At 54.8% G+C, this 18,621-nt stretch overlaps 1 protein-coding gene across 1 annotated transcript; it reads right to left on the bottom strand.

The window, feature by feature from the left end:
• Nucleotides 1-54: 54 nt before the first annotated feature.
• LOC102564336 (zinc finger protein 420-like) lies at nucleotides 55-15,991 on the bottom strand. The gene is made up of 7 exons (XM_059721398.1): nucleotides 15,744-15,991; nucleotides 15,351-15,525; nucleotides 12,719-12,891; nucleotides 11,222-11,348; nucleotides 9,565-9,681; nucleotides 6,571-6,761; nucleotides 55-6,076 (listed from the first exon to the last, which is right to left on the bottom strand). The coding sequence occupies exons 2-7, from the start codon at nucleotides 15,481-15,483 to the stop codon at nucleotides 3,779-3,781; spliced, it is 3,039 nt and encodes a 1,012-aa protein (XP_059577381.1). The 5' UTR covers nucleotides 15,484-15,525; nucleotides 15,744-15,991; the 3' UTR covers nucleotides 55-3,778.
• Nucleotides 15,992-18,621: the final 2,630 nt, after the last annotated feature.

The following is an 18,621-nucleotide window of genomic DNA, read 5'->3' as shown; positions in this document are numbered from 1 at the left end:
AGTATAGTACAGCCTATCCAACAAGTGATGACGATGTATGCAACACAGACAAGGTTCTTTGGGTAAACTTGAGATCTTTTATTAGATCAACTAAATCATTGGAATAATAGTTCTGTACGAGCTTTTGGGCACAAACACCCTTCTTCAGTCAGGATGATTATGCTGGTGTTTGTGGGCTCTCCTGAGTGGAATAGAAACTTAAGACAATATGGAAAATGCAGGTCTGTGAAAACACAAAAATATGCCAGAGAAGTCCAACAGGGCTATAACCAATACTCCCAAATGTATAGAACAGGCATTCCTCTAAAGAGCCATAGAAAATGAGAGTTGGAAGGTACCTCAGGAGGTCATCTAGTCCAACCCCCTGCTCAAAGCAGGGCCATCTCCAACTAGATCATCCCAGATAAACCTTTGTCTAGACAGGTTTTGAAAACTTCCAAAGATAAAGCTTCCACCACATACCTCTCTGGGTAACCTATTCCAGTGTTTTACTACCCTTCTAGTAAGAAAATACTTCAAATATCCAACAAATTCAAGGAGCTTAGCAGACTAGTGGGGGAGGCACTAAAGGCCCAGAAGGTAGAAGAGATGGGAGCCCATGAGGGATGGGCATACCTTAAGGGGGCGATCCTCCAGGCCCAAAGGATAACAGTCCCTGAGAGAAGCAAGTAGGGTAAGAGCACTCAGAAACCCCCTTGGGCTCAGCAAGGGCATTCAGCAATGCCTGAGGACTAAAAGGGAGGTGTACAACCACTGGAAGGGAGGAACTATCACCAAGGAGGAGTACTCCTCCTCAGCCCGGGAGTGTAGGAGGGCTATTAGGAAGGCCAAGGCAGAGATGGAGCTCAGGCTAGCATCCAGGATTAAGGACAACCAAAAGTCTTTTTTCAAGTACATTGGGAGCAAGAAGAGGGCACCAGGCAATGTAGGGCCCCAGCAAGACACAAATGGTAATCTGGTGGCCACGCCAGACAAGAAAGCTGATATTTTTAACAGTTTCTTTGCCTCTGTTTTCCTGAACAGGGACCGGGATATCCCACCTACCAGAGGTAGGGACAACCTTGGGGATAGCTCTATCAAGCCTTCAGTCAGTGCAGATGTAGTTAGGGATCTTCTGGAAGGGCCAGACATTTTTAAATCTGCAGGTCCACATTCCCTCCAGCCAAGGGTGTTGAGGGAGCTGGCAGGGGTCATCGCAGAGCCTTTGGCCCCACTAGATGAGCATCTGAGGTCATCTGGCCAGGTGCCAGGGGATTGGAAACTGGCTAATGTGGTCCCAATTTTCTAGAAGGGGAGGAACTAGTACCTGAGTAACTATAGGCCTTTAAGCCTCACCTCGGTGCTCGGGAAGCTCTTGGAGGGGATCATCAAGGAGCACACCTGTGGGGGGCTTGCAGGGGGAGATCATGCTTGGGGCCAATCAGCATGAGTTCACCAAAGGCAGGTCCTGCGAGACCAGCCTGATTGTCTTTTACGACCAATTAACTAAATCCTTGGATGATGGTGTCACTGTGGACATAGTCTTTCTAGACTGTAAGAAGGCCTGTGACACTGTCTCTCACCCCATCCTCATCAATGAATTAAGTGACTGCGGCAATGATGCCTGCACAGTTGGATGGGTAAAAAACTGGCTAATGGGGCGCACCCAGAGAGTAGTGGTGGATGGGTTGTACTCAACCTGGCGAGATGTGAGCAGTGGGGTCCCCCAGGGCTTGGTCCTCGGGCCCGCACTGTTTAACATCTTCATCAGCAACTTGGACGAGGGGGTGGAACACACGTGTCGCAGAGCACTGAGGTGCCCTGCTCCTAGAGAGGGGAAACTGCCGGGGAAAAAGCCCTAGCAGGGAATAAGGAGCACAGCTGTGGGTTGCCAGGGCAACCAGGAGGTCAGCTGACTGCAAGGGGCAGGGCCTGGCTCCTATATAAAGCCCAGGAACCGAGGCCAGGTCAGTTCTCTGCTAGCAGCCAGAGAGGCAGGCACTCACTAAGCCAGGATGTGGCAAGAAGCCTGACTGCAGGTATAGCTTAAGTGGAGAAAGGACGGCAGCTCTAAGATGCTTGAGCAATGTTGTTATAGCCAGGCGGCTTATGTTTAGGTTACGGCCAAGAGGCTTGAGTTTGTGTTTTGCTTTGTTGTTACACCGGTGGTTTGGGTGAGGCTATTAGGGGTTGGAGGAGGCTTCATATGGCACCCACAGTACCGTGGGAATCCCAGCGCCAGTAAGGGCGAAGCGTGCGGGATGCATAGACCCCAGCCCCAGAGAGGGGCAGTTGAGAAGCCCAAGTGCGGGTGTGGTGAGCCCCTGAGGAAGGGCGTGGCACTGCGGTGAGCCCCGGAGAAGGGCGTGGCACTGCGGTGAGCCCGAGAGACAGGGCGGCTTGACTGAGGAAGCCCAGAGTGGGCACAGAGAGCCCCAGGAGTGGGGCGGCTTTGCCGAGGAGGCCCAGAGTGGGTACAGCGAGCCCAGAGAGAGGGGCAGCACTGCAGAGATGAGCCCAGAGAGAGGGGTGGCACTGCAGATGAGGCCCCAGAGAGAGGGTGGCATGATAGTGAAGGCCCCAGAGGAGGGCAGCAAAACTGAAGAGGGGAAACATTGTAGAAAAGGCCCCAGAGAGAGGGCGCGGAGAGACAGGGCCACCAAGGGCCCGAGCGCCAGAGAGATTGTAGACTGAGACCGAACAACGTCTATCCCAACTGTGAGGCTTGGGGCATGGTATAAGGGGTGGTTGGAGCCACGCATAGCCCATAAAACTAGGGTACCCCTGACGCACCCATCATAGAGTGAGAACCCATAAAGAAGTGGGGGAAACCACAGGGTCTGAACCAACACCAAGAAGTGACCAAGAGGGCGTAAAGCAGCCTCGCAAACTTATCTTAACATCAAAGACGTGGCGGGCGAGAATCAGAGGGTGCCCTTGGGCCAACTTGGCACGGAGGAAGGGGCCTTAAGGAGATCATGGCCCTCCTGCAGGACCCCGCCGTGACAGCACACTGTCCAAGTTTGCTGATGACACTAAGGTGTGGGTCGAGGTGGACACACTTGAAGGGAGAGAGAGGCTGCAACTAGATTTAGACAGACTACAAAAATGGGCAGATGAGAATAGGATGGGGTTCAACGCAGACAAATGCAGGGTGCTGCACCTGGGGAGAAGGAATCCACAGCACACATACAGGCTGGGGAGTTCCCCTCTTGAAAGCACAGAGGCGGAAAGGGATCTTGGAGTCATTATTCACTTCAAGATGAACACGAGCCGCCAATGCCAGACCGCAGCCAGCAAGACCAGCCAGACCTTGTCATGCATCCAAAGGTGCATCTCAAGCAGGTCCAGAGAGCTGATGCTCCCTCTCCAGAGAGGAGATTACAACAAGCTGCATTTCACACAGAGGATGTCTTCATTCTTTCCCCACCCTTCCACACAAGAGGCAGGACATGTCACAGCCTGCACCTCCTTTACCTCTATTATCGCATTTCATAGGTCTTGAGAGGATGTAGAGATCCACCAAAGGGGGATCACATTAAATTGTTGGGCTTGATTACCAAGGAAGCTGCTCTAGAGAATGGCATGGAGGGAAGGAGAGCAGAAGGGGCAGCTGGCACCTTGTGGTACTCAGTTCTGATGAGGTTGGCTTCACCCTTCTGTGGAAACACTGGTGCCTAGCCCGGATAGAGGAGTAAGTGAAGCTCTTCCCACACTGTGAGCACTGATGTGGCTTCTCCCCTGTGTGGATACGCTGGTGCTGAGCCAGGTGGGAGGAGAGAGAGAAGTTCTTCAGACACTACCAGCACTGATGTAGCTTCTCCCCTGTGTGGATATGCTGGTGCTGAGCCAGGGTGGAGGACTGAGTGAAGCTCTTCCCACACTCTGAGCACTGATGTGGCTTCTCCCCTCTGTGGATACGACAGTGCTGAGCCAGCTTGGAGGACTGAGTGAAACTCTTCCCACACACTGAGCACCGGTGGGGTTTCTCCCCTGTGTGGATACGGTGGTGCTGAGCCAGGCTGGAGGGCTGAGTGAAGCTCTTCCCACACTCCGAGCACTGATATAGCTTCTGCCCTGTGTGGATACACTGGTGTTGAGCAAGGGAGGAGGACCGAGTGAATCTCTTCCCACACTCTGAGCATTGATGTGGCTTCTCCCCCGTGTGGATACTCTGGTGCTGAGCCAGGTGGAAGGAGAAAGTGAAGCTCTTCCCACACTCTGAGCACTGATGGGGCTTCTCCCCTGTGTGGATACACTGGTGCCGAACCAGGCTGGAGGACCGAGTGAATCTCTTCCCACACTCTGAGCACTGATGTGGCTTCACCCATCTGTGGATACGCTGGTGCCGAGCCAGGTGGAAGGAGAAAGTGAATCTCTTCCCACACTCTGAGCACTGATGGGGCTTCTCCCCTGTGTGGATACGCTGGTGAAGAGCCAGGTGGAAGGAGAAAGTGAATCTCTTCCCACACTCTGAGCACTGATGTGGCTTCTCCCCTGTGTGGATACGCTGGTGCAGAGCCAGGTGGGAGGAGCGAGAGAAACTCTTCCGACATTCTGAGCACTGATGTGTCTTCTCCCCTGTGTGGATACGCTGGTGCACAGCCAGGTGGGAGAAGCGACTGAAGCTCTTCCCACACTCTGAGCACTGATGGGGCTTCTCTCCTGTGTGGATACGCTGGTGCCGAGCCAGGGTGGAGGACTGAGTGAAACTCTTCCCACACTCTGAGCACTGATGAGGCTTCTCCCCTGTGTGGATACGCTGGTGTTGAGCCAGGCTGAAGGACTGAGTGAAGCTCTTCCCACACTCTGAGCACTGATGGGGCTTAATCCCTGTGTGGATACGCTGGTGTTGAGCCAGGCGGAAGGAGAAAGTGAAGCTCTTCCCACACTCTGAGCACTGATATGTCTTCTCCCCTGTGTGGATACGCTGGTGTTGAGCCAGGTAGGAGGACTGAGTGAATCTCTTCCCACACTGCGAGCACTGATATGTCTTCTCCCCTGTGTGGATACGCTGGTGCCGAGCCAGGTGGGAGGAGCGATTGAAGCTCTTCCCACACTCTGAGCACTGATGGGGCTTCTCTCCTGTGTGGATACGCTGGTGCTGAGCCAGGGTAGAGGACTGAGTGAAACTCTTCCCACACTCTGAGCACTGATGGGGCTTCTCCCCCCTATGCATACGCTGGTGCTGAGCCAGCCTCCAGGAGAAAGTGAAGTTCTTTCCACATTCTGAGCACTTATGTGGCTTCTGCTCCATGTGGATATGCTTGTGCTGAGCCAGGGTGGAGGAGTGAGTGAAGCTCTTCCCACACTCTGAGCACTGATGGGGCTTCTCCCCTGTGTGGATACGCTGGTGCTGAGCCAGGCTGTAGGAGCGAGGGAAACTCTTCCCACACTCTGAGCACTGATGGGGCTTCTCCCCCCTGTGCATACGCTGGTGCTGAGCCAGCCTCCAGGAGAAAGTGAAGTTCTTCCCACATTCTGAGCACTTATGTGGCTTCTGCTCCATGTGGATATGCTTGTGCTGAGCCAGGGTGGAGGAGTGAGTGAAGCTCTTCCCACACTCTGAGCACTGATGGGGCTTCTCCCCTGTGTGGATACGCTGGTGCTGGGCCAGGTTGTAGGAGCGAGGGAAACTCTTCCCACACTCTGAGCACTGATAGGGCTTCTCCCCTGTGTGGATACGCTGGTGTTCAGCCAAGTAGGAGGAGTAACTGAAACTCTTCCCACACTCTGAACACTTATGTGGCTTCTCCCCTGTGTGGATACGCTGGTGCCTAGCCAGGGTGAAGAAGTGATTGAAGCTCTTCCCAGAGTCCGAGCACTGATCTGGCTTGTCCCCTGTGTGGATAAGCTGGTGCTGAGCCAGTCTGGAGGAGTGAGCGAAGGTCTTACAGCACTCTGAACACTGATGTGGCTTCTCTCTTGTGTGCATGCACCAGTGCCTCGCCAAGATGGACAGCTGCCTGAATCTCTTCCCACACTTGGTGCAGTGCTTTCGCACACACTCATGCTGGGACAGGTCTTGCAAGCAGATGAAATTTTTCCGGCACTCAGTGCACTGGTGAGTGATCTTCCCTCGGGGGATGCACCGGTCCTGGGACAAGAAGAAAAAAGCAGTGAGGTTCTTGCCACTCGTGCCACAGCTATGTCTGACACTTCCCCCTCTGCACTTCTAGGTGCTTGACCAGGTCTGTGGAGCAAACAAAGCTCTTCTCCCCAATTTGGTGAAGCAGTGGGGTCTCTCGCCAGAATGGGTCTAGTGGTGAGCAACCAGGGCAGAGGCAGGTGAAGCTCTTCCCACACTTAGTGCGTACATGGGACTTCTCCCCAGTCTACCTTATCTTGTAAAGAGCCAGGATTGATGAGCACTTAAAGGTTTTCCTGACCTTCAGCTAGGGCTGAGCTCTGCCCCTGTGCTGGGCACTGAGCTCCTGCTTCCCTCCGAGGTCCTCTCCACTGCCTTCGCTTGCATGAAGTGCATCTTTCCAGTGGCTCTTTAGGTCTCTCAACTGCACAACTTCTTGCCTGCACCCGGGCTCTTTCTAGGTTCTGGCCTTCTCCACCCTCATGCCCAACTAGAGATGGTACCTGGCTCATGGCCACCTTCTCCTTCTGCTTCTGCTTTGGGGGCCTCCCCTGACTCTCGTAGCATCGCTCCTTCTCAGGTCTCAGGGAGTCCATCTCACCCAAACTCCCTGGGGAAGTCTGCGCTGGCTCCATGTCTGCAGACTCTTCCACAGGAGGCTGCTCCTCAGCTCTGCTCAGCAGCCAGGCACCTCCTGCATGGGGAAGAGACACTCCACATTTGTCCCTATGCTGCTGGCAGAGAGCAAACACCGCTATTCCTTCTCCTTGGATAAGCCTCAGAGCAGGCCTGGACCTTGGCACTTGTGTTCCCTCAAGAAAATGAGGTCTTCCTGCCAAAACCTGAAGTGCTGGGGTGAGGAAGGGCCAGGTCCTTGTGCAAGGCAAAATTTGCCTGCTCAGTGCGGTTCAGAGCCCGACTCTCAAGAGTTTCTGGCCCTGCTGTCCATACCATCACTTCAGGCCCTGCTGGGACAAGCACATGTGGGATGTACATTCGGGCAGTTCCTGAATAGCTTCATGCTCTAATGGGCTGAGGTTGAGGGGAGGATGTAGAGCTGTGGCGCCCTGTTCTGGGGAGAGGAGCAGGGCTGTGCTTTCTGCCTGCTTCCAGGGAAAGCTCTTGTGCAGGGAATGCACCCATGGAGCTTTCCTCTGCTGACCGGTCCCAGATGACCTCCGTATCACAGGCATCTTCAAAGGGCCTAAGGCCTCGGCATGACCCTGAACCAGGACTCTGCACTGAGTCTCAGGCTTCTTGACACTCAAGGCCCCAAAGAGGAAACAGGGAGGGGACAATTCTTATGCAAACCATGGGTAATTCACTTCCCCACACAACCTGAAATCTTAGGAATCCTACCCGTGCCACGGAGCCATTAATTGCAGCCTGAGACCAGGATGAAACGTTTCCTGGGCTCCAGGTCAACTTGACCAGAAGAAGCCAGGGACAGCCGCAGCTTCTTTCTTGACCAACAGGAATGGCTACACAAACCCTCTGTATACCATGCTCATTTCAATGGGGGACTACAAATCCCATCATACCCTGGCAGAGGGTGTTACACAGATATGGCTATCTTGGCCTGGGGAATGAACGCTTACTTTGCTGAGTGAAGATGGCAACTTGAGATCGTGGCAGCCCACGGAAATTAGATCTGGGACGACAATCAAGACAGCAAACCTGCCTGTGCCCTAACGTGTCATTAAAAGAAGAAGAAGGGAAGAGTTGCTTGGTTCCACCTTCTTCAGTTTCCCAGAGTGGGAACATTACAGTCGGGTGGGAAAAATACAGCCGGCAGCCCACATCCAACCCATGGAGGGGCTTTGGCAGCACGCAGAGTTCCTTGGTCCCGCCTGGCTGAGGCATTCCCCAGCTGTGCTGCATCCTGCTGCCTGCCGGGCATGCAGTGGGGCTGCATGGCTCCGCAGCTGGGTTGGCTTACTAAGCTGTCCAGGCAGCGGCAGCTCCTTCTAGCTGCAAGCTGGGGTGCAGTGGCAGGTACCAGTGCATGCAGCTCTGATCTCGTGTGCTTCACAGCAGCTTCAGGTTCGCTTGTCTGGCTAAACAGTGACAGTGTGGGAGAGAAACTGCTGCTCAGGATGGAGCAAAAACATCCCGTGCCGAGCTGCCCTGAGTTTCTACCACATCACCCTCACCTCCAAGCTGCCTGGCAGGGCAGCAGTGGCAGCACAGAGCAGCTGCAGGACACACCCCAGAGTTGGTGGTGACCGAGTCACAGGGAAACCCAGAATGGCGCGGGGAGCTGCACCAAACACTGCCTGGCAGCAGCAAGGGGAAGGGACTGTTTTTCCCCCCGCAATGAACAAGTTTCTGCCCAGCTGCTGCTGCTCAGCCTGGAGGGATGAGCCCGGAGCTGGCACAGGGCGCACGGGGTTGGGGCTGCAAACAGTGTCCCCCGCAGTTACTGTGGAGCTGGGGGCAGCGGCGGTGGCAGCGAGAAGGAGCTGTCTTAGCCATGCTGCATGCCCATGTCGGTTGAAAATCCCATGTCAGGGAGGAGCAGGCGTGGGCCATGCTGGGGTTGTGCGCTGTTGGCTGTGGCGGGGAATGAGCCACAGGTATACAAGCTCTGGGGGGCTGTTGAGGGGCAGGGGTGGGGACAGGGGCTCCCATGCACACCCCACATACCTTCAAGCCCTTCAACATAAACCCCACAACCACACTATCCCCTACACAATCAGAAACCCCACAAACCCCACACCCTTCCCTATACTCACACCCGCAAGCCTCTGGGGGAAGCCCCGTTCACCGCTACATGCACACACCACACCCTCCCCCACTTCCCCTCCCCCTCCACGCACCCCACAGCCCCACACTAATCCAGTACACACAGGCATTGATCCACCAAATTATTGGCCACATCAGGCTGATTTCCAATACCCTCAATTTTCTTTATACCAATGCTGATCCGATATCAGACTGACATATGGGTGCATCTTTAATAGTCCTCCACGCACACACCCCCCCCACAATATACAAGAGTAAGACTTCTTTTTGAGTTATTATGCATTCATTCCTACAGATACACAGCACAGACACTCACAAATCAGGGGAAAAACATATATTTTTTACATAAAATTAAAAGGTATTATTATGGATATTTGATTTTTAGTATACAATTGGCTTTTGGTTTTTACCCGTTCCAAGATGTCTAATCCCCTTCCCAAAAGGAGTACATATGGGGACAAGGGAAGGGACTTCTGGTGGCAAAGGTCAGAGGTTAGGACAGGACGTCTGGTTCCAAGATGGCAATGAAGGGATGGGGCCACCCTTGCAGCCCTGGACAACTCAACAAAACTACTTACCCAGCCCTCCAGCCTAAATAATTGCCTGTCCCTGTGTTACAGCATAATATACTGTGTCTGAGGCCAGCACCCTGCAATGGCAACACAGGGCAGGCCTGCACTTCCCAGGTCCCGCTGGCACTCAGGCCATGGAGCTTTACTGACAGCAGTCTGGGGGGGAGAGCCACAACTCACCTGGCACTAGGTCCTCCCCTCTTGACATTTCCCCACAGTCCTCATCAGCACAGGTCCAAAGATCCACCCGTCCTTGCTGGATGCTGCAGATTAAGTCAGGTGTGGGACCTCGATAGCCTGTTTGGGCAGTGGTTAAAGAGCATTTGTGACCGGGTACGGGATGCATAATCCAACCGGCATTCGGGAATGCATCCAGTGAACCCAAGATGTCTGCTAGGGGCTTCATGGACAAGGAAGGATGGGCATTTAAACTGACAGCGTCACCAGGGACAGGTGTAGAGATGCATTGACCCATGATGGACCAGGGAGCAAAAACAAAGCTTTCACTGTTTTCAAGGTGCCAAGAGGAAGAGATATTGGACACACTTATGGATGCATAATATTTATCTAATCAGTGTAATTCCAGGAAAAGAAGTGAAAATGAGCTTAGTGAGGGGACTCAGGGCAGGGCATACATGACACAGAGGCGAAAATGACAATTTTTTCTAGGAGAGAGAATAATTAATTCATTATCACCAGGGACAGGAAATAATAACTGTAGCTGCAAAATAGCTGTCATCCTGTCCATTGGGAGGATCATCCCAGGAGGGGCGATGAGTGCACAGATTGGTAAGTACTGCGGGATTGAACACCAAGTTCCTGGGAGCTGCGGATATGGACAAAAGAAGGCAGAAAGAGACGCATTTAACAGCACATGAAAGGCCATAATATAGAAATGGTCTAAATGATCTTTGTTAAGCTAGACCAAACACAGAAGCACTTCCTTAAGGAAATCCTCTGGGGGAAAGGGAGGGGAAAGAAAGCATCAGAAAACCAAACTGACCTTGTAAAAAAAGCTCAGTACCGCAACCCTGCGCACAAGCCAGTACAAGCCCCTGTATTAGAGATCCTCTGGAAATGAAAACTGGTTCTCACTAGGTCCTGCAGCTAGCCCACTTCTTGTCATCACAATGATGGGCATCCGATCAGCAGAGGGATTTTAGGAAGAGCACAAGAAAACTTCTGAGAGGGGCAGAGGGAGCTTGAGAATCTCTGACCTACGGAGATGAAGATGTTAGGAAGGGATGTGCACGAGAGCTTCCAGCGACCCCTTGGCAGACAAACCTGGCTTACATCTCGTGTACACATGTTGCTAGAGGAGCAGTTGAGGAAATGCCTTTTCCCGTTGTAGCAGAAGAGGCTGATAAGACTTTCTATTAACTTCTGCCAGGTCATAACGACAGGAGAAAGGGGACCTAGATAGCACAGAATGGAGCATGCAAGGATCGTCTGGAGAGGACTCGCTAGGTCAGATGGAGGAAATCAGAATCCTCCCCCAAGGAACAGCTCTTAATGCATTCATGCACAATGACCTGGAGATGATGTGAACGTGCTGAGAAGGCAAAGGGAGATCATGTTGCCAAGAAACTGTTGCATATGGAAGAACCAGGAGTCACAAGAACAGGGAAGGCGCAAGTGAGGGCGACAAGAGCCAATGAAGGAGGAGATCTCTGTCGGAAATGTGAGAGAGGCCTGATCACTGACAGGGCAGTGGGGAGGAAGGGGATTTAAACCTCCAGCCAAAAGTCCATGAGGATGAGACTCTTGGAACAGGGAGGTGACTACAAAACTGCAGAGCTCACATATCTCCGGGGGGAAGCAAGACCCAGAGCTTTACCCAGGGAAACGAGGGCTTGGTAATTCTTCAGCATCTGCTCCTGGTAAAGCACCCTGTCGTCATCGTCCAGCAGCTCCCACTCCTTCCGTGTGAAATACACAGCCACGTCCTCAAACACCTCCCGGAGCTGCAGGCACAAGCGTTGCACCATCAGTGTCTCCTGCGCCAGCTGCCCCCGGCCCCCACAGCCCTGTCTGCAATCACTGGGTACTACCACGAATTGCAATCTTAGCCATAGATTCATCGATTGTCGAGTCGGAAGGGACCGCAATGGATCATCGTGTCCAACCCCCTGACCCTGGCAGGAAAGAGGACCGAGGTCAGATGACCCCAGCCAGGTGACTATCTAGCCTCCTCTTGAAGACCTCCAAGCTAGGCGATAGCACCATCTCTCTTAGAAGCCCACTCCAGATCCTGGCCACCCTTACTATGACAAATTTCTTCCTAATATCTAACCTAAATCCACCCACAACTAGTTTACACCTGTTGTTCCTAGTCACTCCCTGGAGCGCCTTAGTAAACAGCATTTCCCCTATTCCCCATTGACCTCCTCTAATAAATTTATAGGCAGCCACAAGATCTCCCATCAGCCGTCTCTTGTGAAGGCTGAAGAGATTCAGCTCTCTCAACCACCCCACGTAGGGCCTTTCACAAAAGCCACCGAACATGCTAATGGCCTCCTCTGTTCCCTCTCCAGATTCCCCGCGTCCCTCTTAAAGTGCAGCACCCAAAAGTGGACACACTACTCCAACTGCAGCCTGACCAGTGCCGCATAGAGTGGGAGTGTCACCTCCCTTGATCTATTACTAGTGCACCTGCTAATGCACGACAAGGTGCAATTGGCCTTGTTGATGGCCTCGTTACACTGCCGGCTCATGTTCCTCTTGGAGTTGGTTATGACTTTAAGATCCCTCTCTGCCTCCGAGCTGCTGAGAAGGACACTGCCCAATCTGTAGGTGAACCCTGTGGGACCCCACTGCCCACCTCCCGCCAGGCCGAGAAGGAACCATCCATCACCACTCTCTGGGTGCGGTCCCTAAGCCAGTTGGCCACCCACCTGGCCGTGTAGTCGTGCACTCTGCAGTATGCTAGCTTCCCATGCTAGCCATGACAGGTAAGGGGACACAACTCCCCAGTCGTTAGCAGACATGTGATGTGGATGCAGCTGTGGACACAGGAGCTCATGTGCTGACCTCAGCCCAGCTCATCACGATCTATTTACTCGATCCTTTGGGGCAGTCTGGCCAGCATGTTTAGAGGCAGGGAGCCCTGGCTCCACGCACTGTAACCTGGCCTGCCTGCGCCAGCACCCCTGGCATCTGCACTCGGGAGGGAGCTCCTGCTAATGCAGCTTGTGGTTTTTGCGGCCTCCATCAATGCAGCCTTCATGCTCTTCAGGTCTCTCTGCTCCCCAAATTCTTTACAGCACGCCCAGCTCCTCTTGCGCTCTGCCCCACCTGTACTCCCCACCACAAGTTAACTGGGTGCCCTGCTCACCTCCGAGCTCTCCTCCTGCTTTGGAGGCCTGGCCTGCCCCTTCTGCACTTGGCCTGGCTCAGGGGTCAGGGAGGTCCTCTCCTCCAGGCTCCCTGCGCACATCCTCTGCAGCTCCAGGATCACCGGCCCCTCCTCAGCAGGCTGCTGCTCAGCTCTCGGCAGGGTCCCAGCACCTGTGGGTGGGAAGGGAGTGCACATGTGAGCCCTGGTGCTGCTGGCATGGGGAAAGCCCTGCGAGTCTCCTGCACTGTCCTGGGACTGAGGAGACGGGGGCTTCAGTGTGTGGAAAAGGGGGGAGAAGGAAGACTCAGAATCCCGCAACTCTTGCTAACACACCTCCACAAGCATGAGGCTGGAGATGAGCCCCGGTAACTCTGTCCCAGCGTGGGGAGGTGATCACAGCACCACAACAGAGCCTGCAGGGACATGGCTCCCCAGGAAAGCAGCTCGAGCAATGCTGGGGCCATATCAGATCCACATGCTAAGGGCAGGGGAGGGGAAACGCAGCGTCGGTCTGCTCCTGGGCCTTGAAATGATTGCAGGGGCACCAGGAGAACAACAACCGCTGATCTGTGGAGCACTGACCTGGGTCTCCTCCGTTTCAGGGGAGTCTGCAGCAGCAGCACACAGGCCTGGGTTAGCTGTACCTTCATCAGTCGGGGCTGCTGGGGAATCTAATTTCCCCGTCACCTGCACCAGCCCCTTCTCGGGCACAGAGGGCTCACAGGGACATGAAGAAAGGGCAGTGAACACTGACTGCTGGGATGTGAAGTTATTGTGGCAGCACGACAAGCCCCAAGCAAGGTAAACCCTCTCTGTGCAGGGGCTGCACCTGTGCATGAAGGAACATCAAGGTCTCGGCCTGGAAGCTGCCCACCCTGTTACCTGTCAGCTCTGTGTTCCTGAGAGAGCCCTGGCACCCAGCTTGATGGACTTACACAGGAATTTTTCTCCCTTCTCCCCTCCCACCTCATCTAACCAAAACTATGCAGAAGGAAAGTTTAATAGGCATCTCGGGCCGTACATTCCCCGGTCCCACTATGGGAGGCCTATTTAAACTTGATTCAGTAAAACTCGGTTGCTGGTTGGGGAATGCGGAGGAAAGAGACTCAGTCAGAGCGGGTACGGGTGACACTTGAACGATGGTTCAGGGTTCATCACAGTGTCCAGCCCAGTGGAGCCCTGACCACAAATGCTGTCATACTTTTCCTGGCATGACTGGTGGAAGTCCTCCCCACAATGTTTATGAACACTTCAAGTAATCAATCCCTTTAAGTCTGTTCAAAGATGACAGTAAGATCTAAAAGTCATGCTGAGCTGAGGCATGTTCACAAGAGGTAAAATACACAACACCGATGCTGACTTCACAGTGCAAGCATAGCTAGGCCATCTGAGAAGCCCTTCCAGTATATCTTCTATATTCATAATAATTTCAAGCTGGCTCCTAGGTGTCCGGTTACTCCTTAAAACTTGATGATATTCCTGGTTGTGAATCAGTTTCTTGAGATGTTCCAAACCAGATAACCCCCTGTCACTGAAAAAGTAATTCATTTAAATGGAAACTGTTTCTATAACAGATAGACTGTTAAAGTCTATAGTTATAGTTATAAAACAGCCTGATTTTCCCTATCAATTATGGCTTGGGACCTCTTGATTTACACGATTAAAAGAATGCTTTGAAGAGGCTGGACTAAAGGTATAAGAAAGCATCCGGATCTGAAGCCAAATCGGATTGGTGCCGACTTGCACAGGCCTGTTGTTTTCTCTTGCATGCCTATTATTACTAGCACCATTATAAATGTCATATCCTTAGCAATAAATAACTTTTAGAGTCAAACTGGTGATAACCAGGTGATTTTTTCCATCTCTACTTCCCCTTCCCCACTTGCTCTGCAGCAACACTTCTGTTACGTGAGCCAAAGATCCCAGCAAAGCCCAAAAATACCGTGGGGTCCCCTCATCAAGAGACTATCACTACTACGACTATTAGGGGAAAAGATTGGGAAGTGCTGAGTTTCAGACACATAATGAATTAGCATGTACAGGCTGATTGACTCTGTTTGGCTCAGACGTGCCCTGATGAACTGGATGCTGGCCCACGAGGGTGTCAGGTGCACAACCAGCCGGATTCAGAGGTCTTCTGCTCACCTTTGTGCTTGCGTCTGACTGCAGTTCATTGTAACCTTAATGAACTGATTCCTGGTATATGAGGGTGTCATCCTGTCCATGCTGATCAACCCAGCTGGGTCAGGTGTGTCACGTTAATATGTGTATGTGTGTGTACGCGCACGCATGTGAGTGTGCATGCACATTTGACTGATTTGGTGGCTGGAGGAGCCCAGCCCCATTGAAACTCAGTCCTGCAAGACTGCTCCAGTGGGGGTGAGGACTTGCAGAAGGGAGAGATACCGCTCCGTATGGGAACACCAGTAACACAAGCAGCACAGTGACAGAGTTGCAGAGACCCCAGAAACGTGCCCCTAATCCAGGAGAACTCCCCAAAGTGGCGGGCAAGTCTGGTGACAACCCAGCCAGGTAGTGTCTCCTTCGGGGGCAAGGCAGACATGCAAGCCTCACAGCACAGAGACTCGGGCCCCCGCACCCACGCGGAGGGCACCATCCTCCGTCTCACCTGGTTGCTGGGGGGGCAGGGGCTCGTCTCTGGGGCCGGGAGGTGGCTGGTCCAGAGGCCTGTCCGCACCACGGGTGCTGGGCTGCTCCCGCCGGGGATCACCAGGGTCCTGCAGGGCCCCCGGGGGCTGCATCTCGTCGGAGGGCCCCTCCTCGCCCTTCACCCTCACCGCGACCTGGGGACGAGATCCGTGCGTCACCGTGGAGCCGGGAGGTGGGTGAGATGAGATGGGGACGGGGACAGCAGCATCCACGATCAGAGCAAAACCATTTCTCCCGGAGCGTCTCGTGGTGCCCCAGCCCCATAAACCCCTCCGCCAGGGCGGTGCTGCCCCCGCATCTCATCCCCGGGGCAGGATGGCAGGCACTGCTCCAGCACCACCAGCTCCAGCACCTGCTCCTTGCTGCGGCGCTGGGGCTCCAGCCAGAGCACACGCAGCTCCCGCAGGCAGGCAGGCAGGCGGCTGCAAACCTCCCGCGGCCCCGCGGCTTCCCCGTAGCCCAGGCCCCGCAAACGGGGCCCCAGGTCTCTGGGCCGGGCAGGTCGTGCCCCGCTGCGAGCTGGGGGGGCTCCGCGGGGAGCTGGGCCGAGCAGGGGGCTGCACGCCCGCCACGCCCTCCTGCCCCCCCCGCCTGCTTTGCTGCCCTGCGCCCGCGCCCACCCTTACGTACTCTCCCGCAGACCCCGCGCCCGACACCCCCCCCCGCCCGGCTGCCAGCGACACCTGCGGCTGCGGCACGGCTGCCCCGGGAAGGCCGCGGGGGCTGCTCCCGGGCTGCAGCGCAGCACACGCGGCTCCCGCCCAGCGCTGCCCCGCCCTACGCGTCACACGGGACGTCACCACACGTCCGCGGCGCGTCACGCCTGGCGCTTACCCCCATGTCCTAGCGCGTTAACCCTTTGCTGCCGGGCGGGACTGGAGAGCCCCCAACCCGTGCCCCGGCCGCAGTGTCCCCCGAGCGCCCCCCGGGCCCTGCCTCAGTTTCCCAAAGAGCCGGTCGGCCCAGACTGCTTCATCGGGGGGGCGGGGGGCGGGGTCTCCCTCCTACACGGACCACCCACACCCCCCCCACGCCCCCCAACCGCCCTACAGCGCGGGTCCCCCTACGTCCTCCCGCCCCGCCCCGGCCCCGGGGCAGGACGACGCGGCCCCCCGGGTGCCCCGGCCGCGTGCCGACCTGTGTGCACGGCGCTGCTCGGGGCACGCACGGAGCCGAGGTGCCTGCGCGGGGCGGCGCGTGGAGTGAGCCCGGGCGGCGGGAGAGGAAGGGGCGGGCGGCGCTTCTCCTCGGCCCAGGAGTCACGGCACGTGTGTGTGAAAGGCGTGTGCGGGGGTTGGTGCCGGGCTCCGGGGAAAGAGCCGTCCCAGGGCTGTGCCGGACACGGACACGGACCAGCCCCGGGGGGGGGGGGGGCAGGCGAGGTGTGACGGGGGCGGCGCAAGGGAAAGGGGCAGTGACGGGGAGCGCGGCAAAGCAGAGGGCCTTCGGGATGGAAAGCCGTGATCTGTGGCTCCACTCAATTTTGAAGTGAAATTTCGGAGTTAATGTCCAGCGTGCTGACCGTCCTGGCAGCTTTGAACTTCCCTCTCAGGCTCTCCTCCTCTTCTCCTCCTGCTGAATGCGTTTCACACCTTCCTTGCACAGACGGAAATAGTCACAGTATTAAAGATAAGGGGTTTCTTTTCGTGCAAGCTGGGGTACACGAAGGTAGGCAAAGCAACCACTTGAAGCGCCTGCATCGGCTGGGAATTGCACCCAGATGCCCTGCTTGGCAAGCAGGAAGTCTGCCATTGAGCCACCAGTGCCTGATGGGGGACTCCCCTGTTCAGTCCCTGCCAAAGAAAAGGTAAAGCTGATCCTTCCCTCCATCTCGCTTCACTCCACGGAGAAACAAGCCACAGGTCTTGGCTGCTCTTCAATCTCATGGTAACACCCAGGGGCAACCAGCACGGGTTCATTGCAGGCAGATCATAGATTCATAGATTCATAGATGTTAGGGTCGGAAGGGACCTCAATAGATCATCGAGTCCGACCCCCTGCATAAGCAAGAAAGAGTGCTGGGTCTAGATGACCCCAGCTAGATGCTCATCTAACCTCCTCTTGAAGACCCCCAGGGTAGGGGAGAGCACCACCTCCCTTGGGAGCCCGTTCCAGACCTTGGCCACTCGAACTGTGAAGAAGTGCTTCCTAATGTCCAGTCTAAATCTGCTCTCTGCTAGCTTGTGGCCATTATTTCTTGTAACCCCCGGGGGCACCTTGGTGAACAAAACCTCACCAATTCCCTTCTGTGCCCCCGTGATGAACTTATAGGCAGCCACAAGGTCGCCTCTCAACCTTCTCTTGCGGAGGCTGAAAAGGTCCAGTTTCTCTAGTCTCTCCTCATAGGGCTTGGTCTGCAAGCCCTTAACCATACAAGTTGCCCTTCTCTGGACCCTCTCCAGGTTATCCGCATCCCTCTTGAAGTGCGGTGCCCAGAGTTGCATGCAGTACTCCAACTGCGGTCTGACCAGCGCCCGATAGAGGGGAAGTATCACCTCCTTGGACCTATTCGTCATGCATCTGCTGATGCACGATAAAGTGCCATTGGCTTTTCTGATGGCTTCGTCACACTGCCGGCTCATGTTCATCTTGGAGTCCACTAGGACTCTGAGATCCCTTTCCACTTCCGTGCCACCCAGCAGGTCATTCCCTAGGCTGTAGGTGTGCTGGACATTTTTCCTCCCTAACTGCAGCGCTTTGCATTTCTCCTTGTTGAACTGCATCCTGTTGTTTTCTGCCCACTTGTCCAACCTGTCCAGGTCTGCCTGCAGCTGTTCCCTGCCCTTTGGCATGTCCACTTCTCCCCACAGTTATGTGTCATCCTCAAACTTGGACAGAGTACACTTCACTCCCTCGTCCAAGTCACTGATGAAGACATTGAAGAATATCGGTCCAAGCACCGAGCCCTGCGGGACCCCACTGCCCACACCCTTCCGGGTCGAAACCGACCCATCCACAACGACTCTCTGGGTGCGACCTTCTAGCCAATTCACCACCCACCGGACTGTGCAGTCATCCAAGTCACAGCCTCTTAACTTGTTCACCAGTATGGGGTTGGATACCGTATTGAAGGCCTTCCTGAAGTCTAAGTATATGACATCAACCCCTACTCCTGTGTCCAGGTGTTTTGTAACCTGGTCATAAAAAGAGACTAGATTAGTCAGGAACGATCTGCCTGCTACGAACCTGTGCTGGTTTCCCCTCAGCATAATTTTTCCTGTCGGGCTCTG

The sequence above is a fragment of the Alligator mississippiensis genome, chromosome 2, assembly GCF_030867095.1.
Source record: "Alligator mississippiensis isolate rAllMis1 chromosome 2, rAllMis1, whole genome shotgun sequence".
Classification (NCBI taxonomy): Eukaryota; Metazoa; Chordata; order Crocodylia; family Alligatoridae; genus Alligator; species Alligator mississippiensis.
Note: the sequence above shows the minus strand (reverse complement) of the source record. Positions and strands in the feature narration are given on the sequence as shown.